Source organism: Sinohyriopsis cumingii, unplaced genomic scaffold (genome assembly GCF_028554795.1).
Source record: "Sinohyriopsis cumingii isolate HCF-2022 unplaced genomic scaffold, ASM2855479v2 utg001554l, whole genome shotgun sequence".
NCBI classification, from domain to species: domain Eukaryota; kingdom Metazoa; phylum Mollusca; class Bivalvia; order Unionida; family Unionidae; genus Sinohyriopsis; species Sinohyriopsis cumingii.
The window spans coordinates 539,954-564,505 of record NW_028316017.1 but is presented as its reverse complement, the minus strand read 5'-3'; the positions used below and the strand labels follow the sequence as shown (position 1 = coordinate 564,505).

The window sequence follows — 24,552 nt, the reverse complement described above, 5'->3', positions numbered from 1 at the left end:
CCCGTAAACGATTTTATATTAAACCAAGAAAAGGTCAATCGAGTTCTTGTGCTCTGACCAGACAATTCATTCCGCATGTGTACTGACTACAGAAAAGTTAGCAGTGTCACCAAGTAGATTCATTTCCAATGCCAAGAATAGATTTTAAAATACGAGCATATAACTTGTTATATTTGTTTACGTTTTCTAATTCATTCACTCCAATTTCAGATGATATTTTGCCTACTCCAGCAAATTTATTTTCCCTAGTTTAATAACTACTATATTTTGGACAACTTCATGCTGATTTTACAAGCACAAGGGAGCAGCCATTTGAATCAGCTGTGTGCTTTGATCTTGCACGATTTCCACAACCACAACATGAAATAAATTTTAGCAACAGTAGATGTGAGTAGCATAGAAGTATGCTAACATTCAATCGATTGTGCATGTTGCAAATGCAAACAACTTCATCTTACACCCGTTTTTCTGTCAGAAGTAAGTACTATCTGTGGAGCGCAACCTATGCACTCTGCACCATCGCTCCTAGGTATGCGCTGCTATTATCTGACGATTTACTATTCAATTTTTATATCATCCATACGCCGATGAGCTTGGCGGACACGTACGTATATTAAAAGTCTAACAAAATAGTTCCAAACACTTGGTGCTTTATATATTTTGTTGTCATGACCTGCTAAAGTCAGTTAAATATAGGTCGTGATAATTTGAATGAAGTTAAATTCTTCGTAAAAATGTGTTAATATGTTTTTGAAACGTAAACTTCTCTATCCTCACTGGAGCATTTTCGTTGTTAAGCCTTCAGTTTTGGAGATGTGTAGTGCTTACCCGTTTTCAGTCTCTTTAATTTTTATTTTAAATTTCAAAGTAAATATGTTCCGGTGTTTTTCAAATCTTATCACTTCTATTTCGAAATTATGCGATTGTAGACTACATGCAGGAGTTACTTACCATCGAAATTGAAGATGCAAAACTACGCACCGCCGAAACTGATGATTTTACAACGGAAATGTTCCAATCAGCATGGGCAGTTTGATGCTTTGCAAAAAGACACCACAACACATTTTACCTCAAGGAATTTGATTTAGTTGAAATTACAAATCAGTACATATATTAGACTGACCGTAGCAGGTCTTGGAAATAAACAAAATAATGGGGGCAAGTGTTGGGAAATATTTTGTGACTCTTAATATCCTGATGTGTACTCTGAGTTGATCGGCGTTTAGGATAATATCCCTAATCGAATAGTAAGTAGTACATCGTCATATAGCAGCGACGCTTACTTAGCAGAGATAATGCAGAGTCGTTTCGGAGGTAAGTAAATCATGCACGTCGTCCTCGGTCATATTATGCCTAAGGTGTCACTGGATATTTTCGTATTTTTATACTCCACTAATTTTTAAGGTAGAGGACATGAACCCGAAAAGCATTTCACGAAATGAGAATGTAGAGCGCGCAATATACATCATGCGAGAGAACGCCTACTAAAACAACCTGCAATAAGACATCACCTGCGTCAACTACATTGCGGGCAACTAGGGTCTCACACGACTTCAACCCCTAGATGACCTTCCAGTCCTCGCGGACGACATCTACCTATTTGGGTACGTACGCAATGAAGACAAAGGGTCTCCCCAACTCGTGGAAGCCTTACACAACGCTATACGCAACGGTGTAGCCCAAAAGTCAGACGGACCAACGGGCCACGGATGATCAAGTGGTCTAAAGCGTTCGCCTTTATCGAGCTCTGCCGTTTCACCACTGTGATTGCCCAAACCAACACTTGAGGTAAACCTTTCAGCACTCCGATGTCAGGGCCCGAGGCTGTACACGTATCCAGGGGATAGAGTTCGACTCACACACCACGGAAACCGTCGTAGCAACCGTACTGGAGTAAGTATCGTCAGGAATCGGCCCGTTTTTGGTGCAGACACCGCGCAGGCAGTGGATGAACCAGGCCAAGGAGCTAGATTACTGTATGGTGCTATACGGCCGATTCAGCAAGTTGATCTACGTAGCGTTGTACGCCCATGCAAACATGGGGCGTATTGGTGGGATTCATGTACTGCCTACCCAGACAGCTGACAACGACGATCGGTCTTGACGATCAATACTGTGGGCATATCAGAGTCTAGCTGTCACGGATGCCCAATATTTGCGCAGACAGCTAATTGATCGTGGACGCAGACGTAGCACCATCCTGTCCTGAAAAAAAATTGTGCTCTTATAATTGCGGCATCTATAGCATTCGCACACTCTCCCATTTGTTTGTAAACCCACCCACCCCATTTAAAAAAATGCAAAGCAAGGATGTAAAAAATGCACAAAACTTAGTCATTTCATTCATCAATTTATTAATTCAAAAATGATTGTCACCTGGGGGTCCAAACACTGTCAACTTGTTGGCGTTGCAGCATAAACAGAAGCTTTCTATGTCAACAGACAGACTGCTCCCTGTCCTCTTCTGATTTCTAGAATAATCCATTACAGTTAAATCTGTGTCGTCTGCGTCCAATATTTATAATGTCTGGCTTTAATATATCTAAAACAAGTTGAACAAATAAAAAGGAGGAACTCTTATATACATGTGTTCAAAGAGCTGTAACTCAAAATTTACGAAATTATTGAGATTATCAAAGATGGTGAACTACATCACATCTGCTGCTTGAAAACATAGACCCGCCCATGCAAATATGGGGACCGTATTACTATAGAAACTCCCCTTTTATTCCAAAAGCCAAGAAGCTAATAGCCTTTGGGACCCTCTGGCGACAATCAGGTTTTATAAATTGATGAATGAAATGATTTTATTTTGTGCATTTATTATATCCTTGATGTCGTTTGATTTTGAAATCGTTATGGGGTATAATTACACTGGAAAGTAACTTCACTTACGCAAACACTGGAGAAGGCTTACCACAGAATCGAGTGCATTTGCTTAAATTATACACTCACGTGTGGCGAGCAGGGTAAAGGTAATCAAGTCATGGGGCGTAGAGGACATTGGGCTATCTCAGCTACGAAATCTTAAACACCTATTACGATACTGATATGTTCGGGATAAGACAGGAAACATCCTCATAACTTTTCGCAGTATCGGGATCTCTCTGAGAGAGAGAGAGAGAGAGAGAGAGAGAGAGAGAGAGAGAGAGCATAATAAGCTGCATAAATCGTAAACGCCTATTGGCATACTACTATTCAGCTACTCTTATATATTGAAGTTGCGAATGTCGTTTTGCGGGAGATTTGTAATGTGGGAAGAGAAATGAAAGATCAAATGGCTTTGTCCACTCAGCAATCAAATGATGACGATCAATATGTACTACTGGCAAAACTAGATAATGTTAGGAATGTTTCAACAATACTCAAAGCGATTCACTTCAAAGAAGTAAGGGCATTAGCGGTGCAAATAGAATATTATATATTTTCGCGGATGAAGAAATATACTCGTTTTGTGATATTTCTATTGATGCTGGTTTCCTAATCTCATGGAATTGACTCATTTCGTGCTAAATAAATCATTGTGCCATCTGCCGGTGGCTTATAGCGGTGATTTTGTTATTATCAAGTGTTCTAAGCTAAAAAGAAAGTCTGTCAGCAATGTATTTATTGCTGGTAATTCATAGCAAACGATAACAATTTATCCCCATTCAAAGCCCCAATATCTCACACCAAAAGCCAATTCACATCACGTTTGACAGTATAAAGACTTTGAGTTGATTGTTTCCGGTGATAAAACCTCGGTTTCACAAAGGTCTACTGGTACATAATTATGGTAGACAACGAGGCAGTGTTTCCCTTTATCCTCATTTGTGCATCAGTGACCCCCCAAATTGTTTAATTTAAATCTCAGTTCTAATATCAGGGTTTGTTATTTTACTCAATCTGACTCCACACCCCAGTTCTGACAGCAAGGGGGTTTTGAATCACGATCTCACAACCCTAGGGGAAATGCTGATTAAGGTAGGATCTTTTGAAATGTCCATGAATGTTACATTATTTATTATTCATTCTGTTTGATATAATTAATGATGTAACAAAATATATTGATTTAATTTTGTTCTAATAATTCATATTAATTAATACACTACAAAAATCTAATATGAATAAATACTAGGCAATTTTATTTTATGCATATTAAAGAGATCACAAAGGGGTGGAAGAAAATTGAAGATTCAGATGTTAAGGGCTTTCAGTCACAAATCAGGCGTATCAGTGAGAAGTTGGAAAAATAGCAGAAGTTGGGGTAGTTAGGGGAACAGTCCTACCTCAGGTGTTCTAGGGCAATTGTGTTGGAGGGTATAAGATAAACAAGTTTGACTGAGAAAAAAAATGTGAAATATGTTTGAAAATGATTTTTGTTATTATATAATTTTGTATAAAATTTATATTGATAGTTCCAGTTGTATTATTTCCTGATGGTTTTATGGGCTTTAAGGAAACTTATCACAATCTTGAGGTTTTATAATGATATGTAAACTGAAATCAATAAGAAAAATAATCAGCTTAAGAAGATGGTAGATTGTGACAAAGCCCTGGGCAAAAAATACATTTGGTCAACTTCATGATACTATATATGTGCTGAAAATTATAAATAAACTTACAGATTGGTTCCAAGAGGAATTGCAGGATGTAGACTTGCTTGGAATAAATATTGAATGCTTATCAATATATATGTTGTATTCATGATGTATTTGTTCATCATCTACTTTTATATGTTGTATTTAGGTGAGACCATAAACAAAATGTTTGAAATATCAGTTGTCACTGGTACCATTGGTGTCAATAAGTGCCCACTGGCCTTTCTTGTTATGGCTCTGTTTCTTGCTGTCCCCTCTTTACTAGATAATTTATAGAAGTCAGTTATACTCTGTTGCAAACCTTTTTCAAAGTTTTATTTAGCCAAAAGTCAGGTATTTGTATTCCTCTTTTTTATAATCATATCATGACCACTCATGATCATAATCAACTGGGTGTAAAAGGAAAGTGAATGAACATTTATGGTTCTGTTTGACTTTGATTGAATTATATATGAGGAAAATGCTTTCATTGATGATAAAATATGAAAAAGCATGCATCTAGTAGACCTAGAATGATCTAAATGAACCTTTTTGACACTTTGGAATTTTAGACAGCAATTCCTTTGCAAATACAATGTGAATAATCACCCCCCTACTATCTTGTATTAAAACTGCTTGACATTTTGTGAATATATCACTGCTGCATTTGGAAAGTAGAGAATCTATCCCGTTAATAGTGTGACCTACACTTAGAAAGTACAGAATCTATCCCATCAATAGTGTGTCTTCATTTGGAAAGTACAGTAGTGTGTCTACATTTGTAAAGTACATAATCTCTCTCATCAATAGTTTGTCTTCATTTGGAAAGTATGGAATCTATCCCATCAGTAGTGTGTCTTCATTTGGAAAATACAGAATCTATCCCATCAATAGTGTCTGCATTTGGAAAGCACAGAATCTATCTCATCAATAGCATGTCAGTGTGATGTCTCATTCCACTGAACTCACTTTCTCAGCAGCTGATTGTTTTAAAGTATGCAAATGTGATGTCTCATCCCACTGAACTCACTTTCTCTGCAGCTGATTGTTGTAAAGTATGTAAATGTGATGTCTCATCCCATGGAACTCACTTTCAATGCAGCTGATTCTTGTAAAGTATTTAAATGTGATGTCTCATCCCACGAAACTCACTTTCCCTGCAGCTGATTATTGTGAAGTACGTAAATGTGATATCTCATCCCAATGAACTCACTTTCCCTGCAGCTGATTGTTGTGAAGTACGTAAATGTGATATCTCATCCCAATGAACTCACTTTCCCTGCAGCCGATTCTTGTAAAGTATGTAAGTGTGATGTCTCATCCCACTGAACTCACTTTTTCTGCAGCTGATTGTTGTAAAGTATGTAAATGTGATGTCTCATCCCATAGAACTCACTTTCCCTGCAGCTGATTCTTGTAAAGTATGTAAATGTGATGTCTCATTCCACTGAACTCACTTTCCCTGCAGCTGATTGTTGTAAAGTATGTAAATGTGATATCTCATCCCAATGAACTCACTTTTCCTGCAGCTGATTGTTGTAAAGTATATAAATCTGATGTCTCATCCCACTGAACTCACTTTCTCTGCAGCTGATTCTTGTAAAGTATGTAAATGTGATATCTCATCCCAAGGAACTCACTTTCCCTGCAGCTGATTCTTGTAAAGTATGTAAATGTGATGTCTCATTCCACTGAACTCACTTTCCCTGCAGCTGATTGTTGTAAAGTATGTAAATGTGATATCTCATCCCAATGAACTCACTTTTCCTGCAACTGATTGTTGTAAAGTATATAAATCTGATGTCTCATCCCACTGAACTCACTTTCTCTGCAGCTGATTCTTGTAAAGTATGTAAATATGATGTCTCATCCCACGGAACTCACTTTCCCTGCAGCTGATTGTTGTAAAGTATGTAAATGTGATGTCTCATCCCACTGAACTCACTTTCTCTGCAGCTGATTCTTGTAAAGTATGTAAATGTGATGTCTCATCCCATGGAACTCACTTTTCCGGCAGCTGATTGTTGTAAAGAATGTTAATGTGATGTATCATCCCACTGAACTCACTTTCTCTGCAGCTGATTCTTGTAAAGTTTGTAAATGTGATGTATCATCCCACGGAACTCACTTTCTCTGCAGCTGATCATTGTAAAGTATGTAAATGGGATGTCTCATCCCACGGAACTCACTTTCCTTGCAGCTGATCATTGTAAAGTATGTAAATGTGATGTCTCATCCCAATGAACTCACTTTCCCTGCAGCTGATTGTTGTAAAGTATGTAAATGTGATGTCTCATCCCACTGAACTCACTTTCCCTGCAGCTGATTGTTGTAAAGAATGTTAATGTGATGTCTCATTCCACTGAACTCACTTTCCCTGCAGCTGATTGTTGTAAAGTATGTAAATGTGATATCTCATCCCTATGAACTCTTTCCTTGCAGCTGATCATTGTAAAGTATGTAAATGTGATGTCTCATCCCACTGAATTCACTTTCCCTGCAGCTGATTGTTGTAAAGATTGTAAATATGATGTCTCATTCCACTGAATTCACTTTCCCTGCAGCTGATTGTTGTAAAGTATGTAAATGTGATGTCTCATCCCAATGAACTCACTTTCCCTGCAGCTGATTGTTGTAAAGATTGTAAATATGATGTCTCGTTCCACTGAACTTACTTTCCCTGTAGCTGATTTTTGTAAAGTAGGGAAATATGATGTCTGATCCCACTGGACTCCTTATACTACTCAAATATTTGGGTATTGGGGAGAGAGCATGTTTTCAGGTGTTTAGATTGCCTATTCAGAGAACAAGTGAATATTAAACTTTATAGACTCAAAATGATTGTAAATGTGTAAATAGTTATGCAGTTTGTAATTTTAAGTGTTCTGCTGTGGATGACAATTTGGCTTGTTTGTAGTGACATCATGTTCATTTCATAACCACTCTGCAATGACAGCATCATTTGCAGCAAGAATACAAGAACCTTTTTTATGTGGCATTTTTACATTTTGTAACATTGTATGTTCCATTAGACATTGTTTTTTTGCAAAATTGGCATCATTTAAAATATTTGCCAAATGTATGATTGAAGAAAACTTTCATTAGCAGATAAATTATTATCTGTTATTTGTGATTCCTTTTGCACCACAAGATTGCATACAACTAGACATTATTAGGATGGTAGGTTTAATTTGATACAAGTAAAATCAGTTCAAACTGGCTTGTTTATTAAGATTTGTGAGACCAATGCTTAATATGATCATTCCTTGGCCTCATCACGTTATTTATTTAGAAAAGAAAAACAGATTTATGGGATAAATACTTAATTAGACCAGTTCTTAATCAATTAGGGTAAGATCCAAATGGTGAATCACCTGACCATTATATATAGTGTGTTTAACACAATAACCCCTGGAGGTTTTTGTCATTTTCACCTGAAATTCAAGTAGGAAACACATTTTTTAAGCTATTTCTGAAATAATCCTAAGAAAGCAGCTTCCAGGTGATTTTCCAATAACATTATGCCTAGTTGTGTTAGAAACATCTTTTTTCATTGGCTATTTGGCTCGCACATGAGCAGAAGGGTAAAAGTTGGAGTTCCTTTTTTTTTTTTTTTTGTTGTTGTAGGGTTTAACGCTATTTTTCAGCACATGATAGGCTATACATGGCAGCCAGTATTAATGGTGGAGGAAGAACCCAGGAAAACCCCTGAAAGAACCACCGACCGATGAGAAGCTAATGGAAAACTTTCTCACTTACCCACATTGGCTGAGGCTCGAACCCACGCAGACAGAGGTTAGATGGCAGTGAGCCATAACAGAAAGTGCTTTAGACCACTTGGCCACTCAGGGCCCCCTTTTTGTTTTTGCTTAATGGACCCATTATTTTCATATCAAGACCACACTTTATTCCAAATGCCCATCTTATCCTACTTTTTGCAAAGGTTCATCTGTCTGTTTGCAGTTCATACCAGTCTGCCTTAGATCTGAGACCAAAAAGTATAAAATCTGGACACAAAATCGGATTCTGACCACGGGCAAATTTTGGGTGGAAAAAAAATCAGGTCCAAAAAATGAGGTTTTTCCCTCTGTATTTTGTAGTGCAACTAGAACTGCCAGATTATTTGGTATCATTGTAGAGCTACATCTGTCTACCTTTCTATAATACCACCCACTTAAGTATATCATACATGACCTTGACGCTACAGTGCTCGGCAGTAGGCTACAACCTCCTGCCATGTATACTCATCACCAGGGGTTAATGTGTTAAGGACTGATCAATGCAGACAAATTCACAGTTGCAATGAGAGAAAGTTAAATTTTGGCAGCCACATTTTGTTATTAATCAAGACATATATGTTGCAGATGATTAACTCTTTTCTGGTTATGGAGACTACAGCAGTTCATTATGTCATGAAAAACCTGCCTGTATTTATGTGATTCAGGCTACATTTTTCAGTGTGATGCAATTTCTTGTCAGGTATAGGAAGAAATGATTTATGTGTGAAACATTGTGCCAATAATGTCGAACTGTAGTCAACTATTACGTATTATGGATTTTACTGTAAGATCATGCAAGTTTGTACCCTTTTGTTGTTCATCCAGTTCTGTCAAAACATCGGAAGGTTTGCAGTGCATACAGAAGTTAAGTTTTTCAAGACATTGAGAAAGATACTTTTGATATCCACGGTGTTCTCTGCAGACATTCTTCACTTTTGTAGGAATGCTGCCTTGGAGCAGAGCAAAGCCTTTCTTTGGGCTGCCCCTCTTGATTGTCACACAAGATTTGAGGGATCAGCTATGTTGGTCCCTGGCCTAACTAAACCAGCCAAGAAAAGCCCCCATCCCAAGAGGTCCACTGCTCCCCCTCATACATGTTTTAAACAAGGAATCAACAGAACTGTAGGACCGAGTATACAACTCCTTTCAACCCTGTTGAGTAGTCAGAGGTGCAAGGGGAGCAAGTCTCTTCCCTAAGACATTTTGAATCATTTCTTTTTGGATGATGTCATGAAAGCTGCACTCTGGCCTTCCCACTTCATCGTCTCATCATTTTACCCTTAGTGGTACACCAGAATGAGGTTTTTATGCTTTGGGTCCAGTTGTGTAAGCCCAACAAGATGTCCAGCCATTCTCCAGTTGGCTTGGATGAGTTGATGACAGTAAAGGTTTCAAATTCTGGATAGTGCCCAAGGATAGGAGGAATTGGAGGTACTTGTAAAAGGTCACATTTTCATAATTGATACAGACACTTCTTGTAACCTGAATTCCATTAGTTTGGGATGATCAGTGTGTGTGATTTAGATTTTTAACATAGCTTTAACAATTTTAGTCATATCACTATGATGTCTGCAGTGTGGCAGTTTATAGTGATGTCTAGTATTGGGGCATCATGCCGCAGGCATGTGGCATGATGTCCCACCCAGTCACATTATCCTGACACCTGGTTGATCAGTCCTGTTACTAACCTCATAATGCTGAATGCCAACTGAAGCAGTGGCTTATACCATTTTTATGTCATTGTTCAGACCCACTACCTCCCACATCTGAGGTGGCCCCCTTAACCACTTAGGTTGTTCTACTCTGATTCAGCTCAATTGACCCTCAGACTTTAGATGATTCTTTGGAGCAGTATAGTTCTTGCATTTTGAAAATAAATGCAATTTTCAGAAATAGACGCAATTACAACACAACATGGGGGCCCCGAGTGGCCAAGTGGTCAAAAGTGCTCAATGTTATGGATCATTGCCATCTCACCTCTGTCTGCATGGGTTCAAGTCTCAGGTTTGGCCAATGTGGGTATGCGAGAAAGCTTGCCAGTAGCTTCTTGTGGGTCGGTGGCTCTTTCAAGGGTTTTCCCAGGTTCTTCCTTCACCATTTATACTGGCCGCTATGTATAGCCTATCTTGTACTGAAAAATGACGTTAAACCCTACAAAAACAACAACAGTAGCATAACATAATACCAATAGAACACACACCTGTCCATAATAATGTCAGATAAGACACACAACATCATGTCAGATAAGACACATAACATAATGTCATATAAGACATACAACATAATGTCAGATAAGACATACAACATAATGTCAGATAAGACACACAACATAATGTCAGATAAGGCACACAACATAATGTCAGATAAGACATACAACATAATGTCAGATAAGACATACAACATAATGTCAGATAAGACATACAACATAATGTCAGATAAGGCACACAACATAATGTCAGATAAGATATACAACATAATGTCAGATAAGACACACAACATAATGTCAGATAAGGCACACAACATAATGTCAGATAAGACATACAACATAATGTCAGATAAGACACAACATCATGTCAGATAAGACATACAACATAATATTAGATAAGACACACAACATAATGTCAGATAAGACATACAACATAATGTCAGATAACACACAACATCATGTCAGATAAGACATACAACATAATGTCCAATAAGACATACAACATAATGTCCAATAAGACACACAACATCATGTCAGATAAATATGATTATCTTTTTTAACTTTTCATCCTAGATTGCTACACTGTTTGCTAGTCCCATGGGTCTGAAGGTGACGGTAGAAGATGCAAAGTGTGTGCAGGCCAACGCTTTTATTCAAGAGAGCATATTTCATCATTACATCATAAAGGAAGAACAGGTCACCTTCAAGATCAATCTGACAGTTCTTCTGGTAAGAATTTTCAGTGGCAGTTTTAATAGAAAATATGATCATGCAAGTGGACATGGTTTTGCATACTCTTGAATATGTAACTCCTATATTATCTCACTACTCATTGTGTAAGTTCAGTGTTGTGGAATTTGTGCTTGCTACAAAGAGCACACATTGAAAGACTCATCATGAGCGAGTTTTCTTTTGGAAATAACAGGACCTATTCCTAAATTCACAAAAACATAATAATTTTGCAGATTCCTCAGAAATGGATACCCTCCAAAGGGAATAAATTCACAGTAATTAGAAGTGCTGTTTCTTGATGAAGTCTCTGTTGGTTTGTGTCACATAATTATAACCACAGTTGCTTTTCTGCTGAGTATTTTGCTTTGTTATAAGTGTAAAAGTTTCAAATTGTTCTCATTTTGTCAAAGAAATCAAATTAAACATGGTTTATCTGTTCAAAAAAGACAATGAACAGTTCTATGTCCTGCTGATCCTAATTTAGTATATATAAAAAATGATTAACCCAATGTTACTTGTCTTACAGTGTTACCATTAACCAGACCCATTGAGAGACAGTGTTGTTAGAATGTTACTTGTCTTACAGTGTTACCATTAACCAGACCCATTGAGAGACAGTGTTGTTAGAACGTTTCTTGTCTTACTTTGTTATTTAAGATGGTATCAATATTTTTGTCAGATGTATATGTATTGGAAGGAATGCATAATTAACTTTTGGATTTAAAATTTAAACATGGAACCATTCTTGTATCTATATATATATATATATATATATATATATATATATATATATATATATATTCTAATTTAAATTCTAACTTAAGTTGGATCATTAAGCTTACACTAGAGCTATCATCCTGTAAAAGACTGTTGACATTAGAGAGCTTCTTGATCAACATAGGAAGTGTTGTCATTAAAGCCTTGTGTTTACAAGCTAACTCTGGTGGCCTAATGGTTAGATTTTCCACCTCAGATGTGGGAGATCGCGGGTCATACCAAAGACTTATAAAAATGGTACTAGCATCTGCCTCACTTGGCACTCAGCATTAAGAGGTTAGTGTTAGGATTGGTTGGCCTGATGTCAGGATAATGTGACTGGCTGGGACATCATGCTACATGTCTGTTGCATGATGCCCCAGTCAGTGCTAGACATCACTATAAACTGCCATGCTGTGGACATCATAGCAATATGACTGAAAAATTGTTAAAGCTACATTAAAAAATCTAAATGCAGCTGGGCAAGGTATATACAAGAGAGATTCAGTAAACATAAAAAACACGTATTCAACAAACAAGAAATGATTTATTTGGCTAGAGAAAATATGTAAAATTTAAACAAAACAACTGCTTCCTTGAAAATCTTAGGATAATTCACAGTCTAAGAAAGGAATACATGTACTTTGCAGATTATCATACACTAGCAAATAACTAAAACAAGACATTATTTTAAATCCAAAGTGTTTCCATAACTTTACTTTGGCTCGAGTATCTTTCACAACAACCCATCAAGCCATCATGTTGGCTTATGTGACACATGTCAAACATGTGATTCAAGGATCATAATATGCTTATATGTATGTAACATTCAAAATCAATTTGTGACATACAACCATTTTGTAAAAGAAATAATAATTTTTAAAATTATTTTCTCATGTAAAGTGAAACAAGCTGTGAATATCATTAAATTTGTCAGAAGATTGCTCAGAAATTTCACTACATTGTTTTTACTGATGGAAACTGAAAGTACTGATACATTGGAAAAAAGTACTGTGGTATCTACCACTGGAAAATAATATGGTAATCCAGTAATACTGAACACTTCTGGTTTTAATACTTGCTAATAGCGAAGATATATAGACAGCCATTTATGTCTGAATCGATTGCAGTAACTGAATAGAAGATTATTCAACCATAAATCATTGATCTTTTTATCAGGAGTTTAAGATATATCAACCCTACTCTTTTTTGTTTATTTATTGAACTGTTTTGACTGTATCAGGATTGAACAACAAGCTAGACCAATATGTGCAATCTTCCAGCACACGATACTATGAATAATAACCTGATAACTCATTACAGAATAGACGGACCAAACGTTATAAACATTAAAGTTCAAGTATTTGTTGTTTATGAATTCATGAGGCATAAATATGATTTTTAAAAATCTTGCATTTCATTTGTTATGAAATAATAATAATAATAATATTAATAATAATAATAATAATTACAACAAAACAATAATAGCAGATAGTAATAACGACCATTGCAGATAATTGAAATGATGTAATCAATCTCAATTCATCTTAGGGCTGCATTTTTAGTCATGCTTCCAGCATCTCCCGGTTCATGATTGACACTTTGATGCTTTATTTTCATAACAGGCTTCAGTTTTATGCCTTGAACAAAATTTTGCAATAAAATTTTAAATAAATGTGTATCACTTAAGTTGGCAATACAATAAATCTTGTCTTGAGAGACCAACCGCATCTCCCCCACCCAAATAATGGTCTCAAGATGAGTAGTCTGCTTATATGATGGGTCCAACTGCAAACTGCATGGACCTGAATCCATCATTGCATAATATGCTGGCAGACCTAGGTCTATGGTGGGTCCAACTGCAAACTGCATGTACCCAATTCCATCATTTCGTATTATGCTGGCAGATCTGTATCTATGCAGTTCTTTTTAAGACTAATTAGTAAAACAAACAGAATAGACCCTGATCTGCCTGCGCATTATGTGATGGCAGTGTTGAATCTTTTGTTTGTCTTGTGCGTCATTTGAAGGGATACTTAAAATTAATATATCTAGTTTTTGTTCATAATTGCTGTTTTGTAGGATAAATATATACAAAGTGTTTTCTTGCAGAGAAACTGTATGTCTTCCCATATTTGCAGGAATGCCTGACAATATTTGGTAGCAGTGCTGTGCCAGGTGTAAGCACCAGTCTCAAGATGTGCTATGGTGGATATGGCTGCCCTTTGTTGCTCATGTAATTTTCTCCTTTTCAATTTTGCACAATAACTTTGGTTTTGATCCATTTATCATTAACATAGTTTTTAAGTAACTAAAAATTTCTGTCTCAGTAAATCTAAGGTCATGGTCAAAGAGACTGAAAGAAGGAAAAATATTTCCACACAATAACTTGACTTATATAATAGATACTTTGCCAGACTATGTAAATAGTGAACATTTGAGATTAGAAAGATGCGTATAGATTTGGTGTCAAAAGATTCACGGTCAAGGTCAGATTAGCTCTAAGAAAAAAAAATGGTTTCCAGATGATATCTTGAACATTAATCAGTCTTTGTGAGTGGCTTGCATTTGAGACAAGGAAGGTACCTATTAATCATTTTGTAGTCTTAAGGTCAATCATGAAGGTCACATGGACTGAAATAAGAAGACATGATATATTTGCACAACACTATCAAACTTCTGTACTACAAGTCTTGACTATAGTTCTTAGATGACTTGCATTTGAGACAAGGAAGACATATTGATTTTGGGGACTTGAAAGGTTAATGGTCAAGGTCACAGGGAGTTAAAGAAGGAATAACTTGACATGTATACCAGATATCATGAAACTTTGTTAGTGGTTTGCATTCTTGATAAGAAAATCATAAGTTGATTTAAGAGTGCAAAGGTCAATGTCATACAGACATAGCTGCATGTCATTAAAAGTAAATAGAAAAGCAAGATATCAAACTTTAGAGGTACACATGTTAAGGAAACTAACACCCACCCCACCCACATTTTGTTGTCCTATTGGTATACAGTGGTAATTCTGTTATGATTTAGCCTTTAAAGAGGAGCTGTCATAGAATGGAGTCTGTCTTTGAAGACATGATTTGATTGCTGGGTTGCATACAGTTTTATATTATGATTTAACCTTCAAAGAGGAGGTGTCATAGAATGGGGTCTGTCTTTGAAGACATGATTGGATTGCTGGGTTGCATACAGTTTTATGTTATGATATAGACTTCAAAGAGGAGGTGACATAGAATGGGGTCTGTCTCTGAAGACATGATTTGATTGTTGGGTTGCATACAGTTTTTGAAGTAAGAATCTGGAAATAAACATTTTTTATTCAAGATTTAAGCTGTTTGTGCAGTCTCTCTGTATACATCATAAGTATTATTTCAAATTGTTTAAAGTGTCAGCGCTTGTGATATGTTGATGAGTGAAATGATTTTATGTATTTATACTCCATAATACCATTATATGCCTCTGAAACAGATCAGACCTGAAAAGTAATCATTCTTGTTTGTTTTCCTGTTTGTTTTCATTGAAATAGATTTGTAGATTTCTGTAACATGATGCTAATGTGTACAGTAGAGACGTGGCTATCATGAAGTAGTAAAAGAGTTAAACTTGCCCTTGGAAACTATTTACCAACAACATAAGATTTCTTGAATGAAATATTACTGTAGACATTTATTATAATCTGAATTTGGTTGTGTATTAATGATGCTGGTATGCATTATATTAATGCCAGAATCATTGATACATTAGTTGTTGATTTAGATAAACAAAAAAACTAATGTTCTTGTAACAATTTTAGTAAAATATACATTCTGTGAAAAAACAACTCGTAGCTTTGTATATGCTAATCTAAAATATATAACAGTAAGCATATAATATCAGGCATAAAAATAGAAGTATTCATCACAATTATCAGTGAACATCATTTCTGCCATTTTCATATAATATTTGCATATTATTTTTGGGCTTTTCTGGTAGGGTGAATTTGTGGCATGGTTCTGTATCCATTGTGTGTCATCCATTGTGTGTTATGTGTGTCATCCATTGTGTGTCATCCATTGTGTGTTATCCATTGTGTGTCATCCATTGTATGTCATCCATTGTGTTATCTGTGCACATTTGATATATCCATCATCTCAAGAACTGCTTTGCAGAAATTTTCTCCAAATTTGACAAAGTATTCCACATAGGTTTCTGTCAAAATGTCGACAAATGATATTGATCATCCATCAAATATGGCCACCATATTAACAAAATATTAAACAAAATTAACAATTGTTTTTTCAAAGAACCACTAAAAAGCATTCTGCCAGGTAATTTGGTTTTTACAAATGATGATCTGCCATCAAATATAGCGACCACTACAAAATGAAAACTTTTAAATGACTTCTCATCAGAATTTAACAATATTTCTGGCATGAAATGCTTCATATTTTTATAAATGATACAGATTTGCCATTTAATTTAGCTGCTGTAACCAAAAATAGAATTTTTAAAAATTGCTTCTCAGAAACCATTCAACAAAATTTGACCACATTTGACAATGCATCTTGGCACGAAGGTAAAGATGATGCCATTTGCAGTCAAATATGGTTGCTGCTACAAAAATGGAAAATGTTTATGACTACATCTAAAGAGCCACAGAACAGAATTTGACCATATTTGAAGAGAAAAAAATCAAAGAGCAGAATTTGACCAAATTTATGGGGCCCTAAGTGGCCGAGTGGTCTAAAGTGCTCTCCGTTACGGATCACTGTCATCTCACCTCTGTCTGCGTGGGTTCGAGTCTCGGATTCGGCCAATGTGGGTATGTGAGAATGCTTGCCAGTAGCTTCTCGTGGGTTGATGGTTCTTTCCGGGGTTTTTCCGGATTCTTCCTCCACCATTAATACTGGCCGCTATGTATAGCCTATCATGTGCTGAAAAATGGCATTAAACCCAACAACAACAACAACTGACCAAATTTTGTCACAAAACATAACAGTGTAATGTCCTTTCAGATATGTACAAATGTACATTGAGTTTTGGCATGAAGAGCTTTCAGATATGTACAAATGCTCATTGAGTTTTGGCATGAAGGGCTTTCAGATATGTACAAATGCTCATTGAGTTTTGGCATGAAGGGCTTTCAGATATGTACAAATGCTCATTGAGTTTTGGCATGAAGGGCTTTCAGATATGTACAAATGTACATTGAGTTTTGGCATGAAGGGCTTTCAGATATGTACAAATGCTCATTGAGTTTTGGCATGAAGGACTTTCAGATATGTACAAATGTACATTGAGTTTTGGCATGAAGAGCTTTCAGATATGTACAAATGCTCATTGAGTTTTGGCATGAAGGGCTTTCAGATATGTACAAATGTTCATTGAGTTTTGGCATGAAGGGCTTTCAGATATGTACAAATGCTCATTGAGTTTTGGCATGAAGGGCTTTCAAATATGTACAAATGTACATTGAGTTTTGGCAGAGCTTTCAGATATGTACAAATGTTCATTGAGTTTTGGCATGAAGAGCTTTCAGATATGTACAAATGTTCATTGAGTTTTGTCATGAAGGGCTTTCAGATGTGTACAAATGTTCATTGAGTTTTGGCATGAAGGGCTTTCAGATATGTACAAATGTACATTGAGTTTTTGCTTGAAGAGCTTTCAGATATGTACAAATGTTCATTGAGTTTTGGCATGAAGAGCTTTCAGATATGTACAAATGTACATTGAGTTTTGGCATGAAGGGCTTTCAGATATGTAAAAATGCTCATTGAGTTTTGGCATGAAGGGCTTTCAGATATGTACATATGCTTGAGATCCACCTTCAGTTATGACCACCATTATCACAATATAAAATCATTTTAAACAACATCTCAGAAACCATTCAGTTGAATGTAACAAAATTTGGCATAGTATCCTAGCTTAAAGGGCATTCAAATTTGACAGATAGCATCCTGGCTTAAAGGGCATTCAAATTTTACAGCAACCTGGCTTAAAGGGCATTCAGATTTGACAGATGGCATCCTGGCTTAAAGGGCATTCAAATTTGACAGATAGCATCCTGGCTTAAAGGGCATTCAAATTTGACAGCATCCTGGCTTAAAGGGCATTCAGATTTGACAGATGGCATCCTGGCTTAAAGGGCATTCAAATTTGACATAGCATCCTGGCTTAAAGGGCATTCAAATTTGACAGCATCCTGGCTTAAAGGGAGTTCAGATTTGACAGATAGCATCCTGACTTAAAGGGCATTCAAATTTGACAGCATTCTGGCTTAAAGGGCATTCAAATTTGACAGCATCCTGGCTTAAAGGGCATTCAGATTTGTACAAATAAATCTCATCAGCCTTCAGGTATGGCAGACATTATTAAATATAATTTGTTTACGAACATTTTCTTCACTAATAACATTGGACAGAATTAGACCAAATTTGGCAAAAGCATCCTGGCATTAAGAGCTGTCTATTAAGCAGTGGCATCACTAGGGTTGGTGTCACCCAGTGCAGTAACTCATGGTGTCACCCCCATGGACCTCCTTCCTGCAGAAAAATTCAGAAATTTTATAGACAGTAATTTTGGTGTCACCCCATCCGATGGTTTCACCCGGTGCGGTCCGCACCACCCTAGCGATGCCACTGCTATTAAGTATGAATGATAGCCAGTCTGCAATGAAATATGGTCACTGTTATTTAGAATGGAAAAACCTTAAATTGACTCTTTGTCCAAACAACTAAATGGAATTTGACCAAATTTTACAGAAAGCCTTGTAGGGGGAAATGCTGTCATTTTTACAAGTGGAGTTTACCTACCAACATTGACAGAATCATTCTATATTAAGGTCTTTCATTATTGAAGAAATGATGCTGAACTGCATCATATATGGATGAAGAATAGAGAGACCTCAAAAAATTGTTTTTCTTAACATAATTGAAGAACAGCATTGGAATAATTGTTTGCTGAAAATATCCTACTCAGATGTTTGGGACAACTGCTTTTGTGTTTGGCTGTTAGGCAGATGTCATTGAGACTTCACTTGTATGATAAATTTCTTACTCTCACAAAGAAAATGAACTGTATGAAATATTTAGGAAATTTTTTTAAGTTGTATGGATTGTGTTAAAGGGTACAACAGATAACATTAAATGTGTAAGGCCATTTTCTCAGACACATGCTTGTAGAGTCATTCAAGTTGGTATGTAAGTGTTTCATGAGGAGTATTACAACCTTGAGACAAAATTGGGTCAAGATGACCAAGAGGTCATGCTTTAGTGATTTGCATTGATCTTCATTTGAGCTCAGTTTTTCAGACACTTACCTGCCTAATCAGGTAACTTGGTATGTAAATTTATCATGAGGAACAATATGCGGTACAGTCAGAACAAGGTTACTTTTCTTTATAGTTCCTCTTCAAGTGTCCACCACTAACCTCAGTGTTTAGGTCATCTTCAAGTGTCCACCACTAACCTCAGTGTTTAGGTCAGTTTCTTGGACACCACTGAATGCAGAATAATGTAACATGGTAGACTGATGTACAACAGACAGCACTACTCAATTTAGACAAAATTTACTTTGTAATCCTGACATAAGGCAGCTTTTTTGTATTAAGATTGATGTAATATTTTTCTAAAGTACATTTCTGTTCCCTTTTTTCAGCCTTGAGGAAGATGGGGTGCTTACTGACTGCAGTATAAAAACATTGGAACCAGATGAAGTTCTGGACTTCAACTTTCTTAGCACCAATGTCGTCAATAAAATTATCATGAAGGCTAGTCGGTTTTCTTATAATTTGTTTTAATGTGTTTACTGAGGACCATCAATAAAAGCTGTAACTGTATATGTTTACTTTTACGTCAAGTCCAACTGCAAATTACACAGACATAGATTTGCCATTGCATAATGCCTGGAAAATCTGGGTCTTTGTAGTTTTTTATGACAGTTGTCATAGTTATGAATGTTTCTTCAGATGAAACTTGAAACATGGGAGTAGCTCATTTTATTAACTTTGACTGCATTAATAGTACAACTTTGTCATATAACATCACAGTGTGTGTACCTTATGGTTTCATACATCATATTTTTATTTTTATGTTTGTTCAGTGTATTCATTCACTTATATTTGCAAGTTATGGGCAAATATTTGCTATGCTTTCTTATCACCCATGGCTGCCTGCATTAAGATTTCCTTTTTTCTCATGAATATGCATAAACCTACTTAACCAATTACTGCAAGTGTGAGGAAACTTTTCTTCTTGTTTTGACCCAATATGACCTTTCATATTGTTTGAATGAGCCAATTGAAGTTTCTCTTTCAAACACAGTCACTTATCGATCGATAAAGATGGCACATTCATTGATATGTAGAAGAGTATTACATTGTGTTGTTGATAAAATATTTTTGTTCATATGAATTGATGAAAATGAGGAAATCTTGTCACAGGCAACCACATGTGAAAACATAGCATAGCAGATTGGTTCCCATGACTTGTGATGATGTCATGAATTAAACATGGAATTTTTTTTGTAGTATGTGACTTTTTATTACTGAGGCATAAATTAGTGTTCTCATGACATATTTAATAAATGTTAGCAATTGCTTTGGATAATCCGTTTATGTCTAAGATCAGGGAACTTAGTTGCTGCACTCACTCCGCACTCACGATTTCTTTGATTAGATATACTTGTGAAATGCCAGGTATTTGAGATACTGTATTTCCAGTATGCCTTAAGAGACCAAAATCATTTTTATATACATAATTTTCAGATATTTTAAAAATAAATTACTAATGTACTGCTTTTTTTGGACCCGATGGTGATTCTAAAATGATAATACAAAGATTTTGACTAAAGGAAAATTTATTAATTATAAATTACTTTTTTATTCTTACATAATTTTCTTTGCTTACTGTTGCAGTGAAATGGATAAATAATTATGGCAACAAATAAAAAAAACAACTAACACATAAACTCTAATCATAATTTACCTTACATACTACAACACCATTCAAAAGACGAAACTAGACTCTCATGAATACGCAAAACAAAAAGACAAGAATCATTCACCAAATGATATGTTATTATGTTACTGTGAACATGTTATTATAGAAATGAGTATGGTTCATATAACCATATGTCCTGACAATACAAATTTATAATTCAGTGTCTTATTGTACAGTTCAAAATTCACATCCTTGGAATAATTTCTTGATCCTTGATCCATGTTTCGGTGATGACGCATTGTGTTGAGGCTATACTGCCACCAACTACACTACCATACTGTCACTTATGCCATCATACTGCCTGTTACAATGCCACACTATCAACAATGTTGCCACATTACCAGCTATGCTGCTATACTGACAGCCATGCTGCCATGCAGCCTTCCCAATCAGACTACCACACTGCCAGCCTATCAGCCTTATGACTGTAGTAAATTGTTTAAAGTAGATACCACCAGACAAGATCTCGATGATCACTGTCTCTGCACCTGGCCAATGCTTTCCAAAAACATCCACATTTGCAACACCCAAGGCTAAAGTACCTGTGCACATAATGAAATGTGGGACCCAAGGCTAAAATATCTATTCATATAATGAAATGTGGGACCCAAGGCTAAAGTACCTGTGCACATAATGAAATGTGGGACCCAAGGCTAAAGTATCTATTCACATAATGAAATTTGAGACCGAAGGCTAAAGTTGTTGTTGTTATAGGGTTTAACGTCATTTTTCAGCACAAGATAGGCTATACATGGCGGCCAGTATAAATGGTGGAGGAAAACCCCGGAAAGAACCAACGACCCATGAGAAGCTGGCAAGCTTTCTCACATACCCATATTGGCTGAGCCTGAGACTCAAACCCATGCAGACAGAGGTGAGATGGCAGTGATCCATAACAGTGAGTGCTTTTGACCACTCGGCCACTTGGGGCCCCCAAGGCTAAAGTACCGGTGCACATAATGAAATGTGGGACCCAAGGCTAAAGTACCTGTGTGTGCACTAAATTAAATGTGGGACCCAAGGCTTAAGTACCTTTGCACATAATGAAATGTGCGACCCAAGGCTTAAGTATCTATGCACATAATGAAATGTGGGACCCAAGGCTAAAGTACCTGTGCACATAATGAAATGTTGGACCCAAGGCTTAAGTACCTGTGTACATAATGAAATGTTGGACCCAAGGCTAAAATATCTCTGCACATAATGAAATGAGGGACCCAAGGCTAAAGTATATATGCACATAATGAAATGTGGGACCCAAGACTAAAATATCTATGCACATAATGAAATGTGGGACCCAAGGCTAAAGTACCTGTGTGTGCACTAAATTAAATGTGGGACCCAAGGCTTAAGTACCTTTGCACATAATGAAATGTGCGACCCAAGGCTTAAGTATCTATGCACATAATGAAATGTGGGACCCAAGGCTAAAGTACCTGTGCACATAATGAAATGTTGGACCCAAGGCTTAAGTACCTGTGTACATAATGAAATGTTGGACCCAAGGCTAAAATATCTCTGCACATAATGAAATGAGGGACCCAAGGCTAAAGTATATATGCACATAATGAAATGTGGGACCCAAGACTAAAATATCTATGCACATAATGAAATGTGGGACCCAAGACTAAAATATCTATGCACATAATGAAATGTGGGACCCAAAACTAAAGTATCTCTGCACATAATGAAGTGTGGGGCCGAAGGCTAAAGTATCTATGCACACAATGAAATGTGGGACCCAAGGCTAAAGTATCTGTGCACATAATGAAATATGGGAGTCACGGCTAAAGTATCTATGCACATAATGAAATGTGGTACTCAAGTCTAAAGCATCTCACTCTGTGTGACTTACAATGAGAAGCATATATTACTCAGTCACTATTTGTTAAGATAAAAAGTAAAACTGCCTCAGGTAGTGCTGTATGCATCTACAAAATCAATTACATATATTTGTTCTAATGCAGCACCAAGTTTTTTTGTTGCGTTAGTCCATAATAATCTTTTTCAAATACAGTACCCAATCATAAAACATTAGGAGAACTGCTACTACTTTGCAAACCCATCGCTTCCAGATAAAATACTTTGTAGCTAAAGGGCTAAAAGTTATCTGCCCACCTACCGGTAATACTTAAGTTATGGATAATGTCAAAACCTGCACCCAGTCACATGCCAGTTGCATATGTAGGAATTGTTTTCAGTGGATAATATATTTTTATAAAAACAATCTATCTATAGCAAAAAACTGAACCTTATTTCATGTGTTTATTGTTATGTATTGAATTTATTGGAATATAATTTAGTTTGCTGTTAGTCACATTATACATTGCAGCAGCAGACTGAACAAACTGGAAATAGTTAATTAGTTCCATTAATATATAGGACCACCTTTCTACTCTTACACCTGCTACAAAAATGTACCACCGCTTTAACTATCTGGAAAATTACAATAATGATTCGTCCTATCATATCTATTTTCATTTTGCTTCTATTTAATAAACCAACTTGGTGACCAGTGACTATGTGTTGGTTTGGTTGGATGAGCATGCATTTTTGGTTTATTTGTTGCTTTTCACACATTGAATTTAATATTTTTATATGCAGAAAATACAGTAATCACTTTGCAAACATGTTATTCTTTATGAATCACTGTTTTAGTAAGATGTTTGTTTCTGCTGTTTTAGTCAAATATTTGTCAGTGAATGACCATTTAGCTTCAAGTTTGTGTTCTATCATGTTTGGTCAAATGTCTGTTTTTTGTGTTAATTTAGTCAAATATCTGTCAGTGAATGACTGTTCAGTTTCACTGTGTCATTCTTTAATTTTTATGGTATTGCTTTTGTTTGACGCTGCTTATGTATTACTGTTTAGGCTGATATCTTGATACCTTTGAAATCAATGTGTGTGTGTGTATATATATATATATATATATATATATATATATATATATATTCCTGCTTAGGGCCTGGATATCTCTGTAGTAACATGTTTTCTCCAGCACACCTACATACTGGTTTTGTTCCAGGTTCCTCCATGGTCTCTAGTTTATTCCACTGTTAAAGTGAGTGCAAGTTGATATTAGAGCAATTGGTTTACAATTTATAACATGTTTACTGTTTCAGTCCGAATGTCTGAAGGAGGCATTCAGTGAGTTGGACATGACCAGTGATGTACTGCAGATTCTTCTGTCACCTGACCCACCCTATTTTAGGCTTTCAACCTTTGGTAATTCTGGCAGCACACATGTAAGTTCAAAAAACTTTAATATTGGCAGTACAGTCTGCACATATTGAATGCTATAAATAAATTTGTATATATCTTTTCTACGATTGCAATTTAGAATGACTTTACTTTAATTGTCACTTTTCTACCATTGCAAGTTAGAAAGACTTTAGTTGTCACTTTCCATTTTTTAAACTCATACTTCAAGTGTAAGTCTTAAGTTTTATATGCTTGACTTTGACTTTGATGTACATTGGAATATGCTGGCTGGATTCTTACTTAACATAGTCAGAGATCTGAATAAC

General features: G+C 36.2%; 1 protein-coding gene across 1 annotated transcript in view; it reads left to right on the top strand.

The window, feature by feature from the left end:
• The first annotated feature begins 3,223 nt into the window (after positions 1-3,223).
• Positions 3,224-24,552, top strand: part of LOC149771954 (cell cycle checkpoint protein RAD1-like) — a 37,029-nt gene continuing 15,700 nt past the window's right edge. Inside the window, exons 1-5 of the mRNA XM_089948050.1 lie at positions 3,224-3,388; positions 11,118-11,273; positions 14,174-14,268; positions 19,683-19,794; positions 24,148-24,270. Of these exons, the coding sequence (XP_089804176.1) occupies positions 3,266-3,388; positions 11,118-11,273; positions 14,174-14,268; positions 19,683-19,794; positions 24,148-24,270 (609 nt within the window). The 5' untranslated portion in view covers positions 3,224-3,265. The remainder of the gene's footprint in view (positions 3,389-11,117; positions 11,274-14,173; positions 14,269-19,682; positions 19,795-24,147; positions 24,271-24,552) is intronic.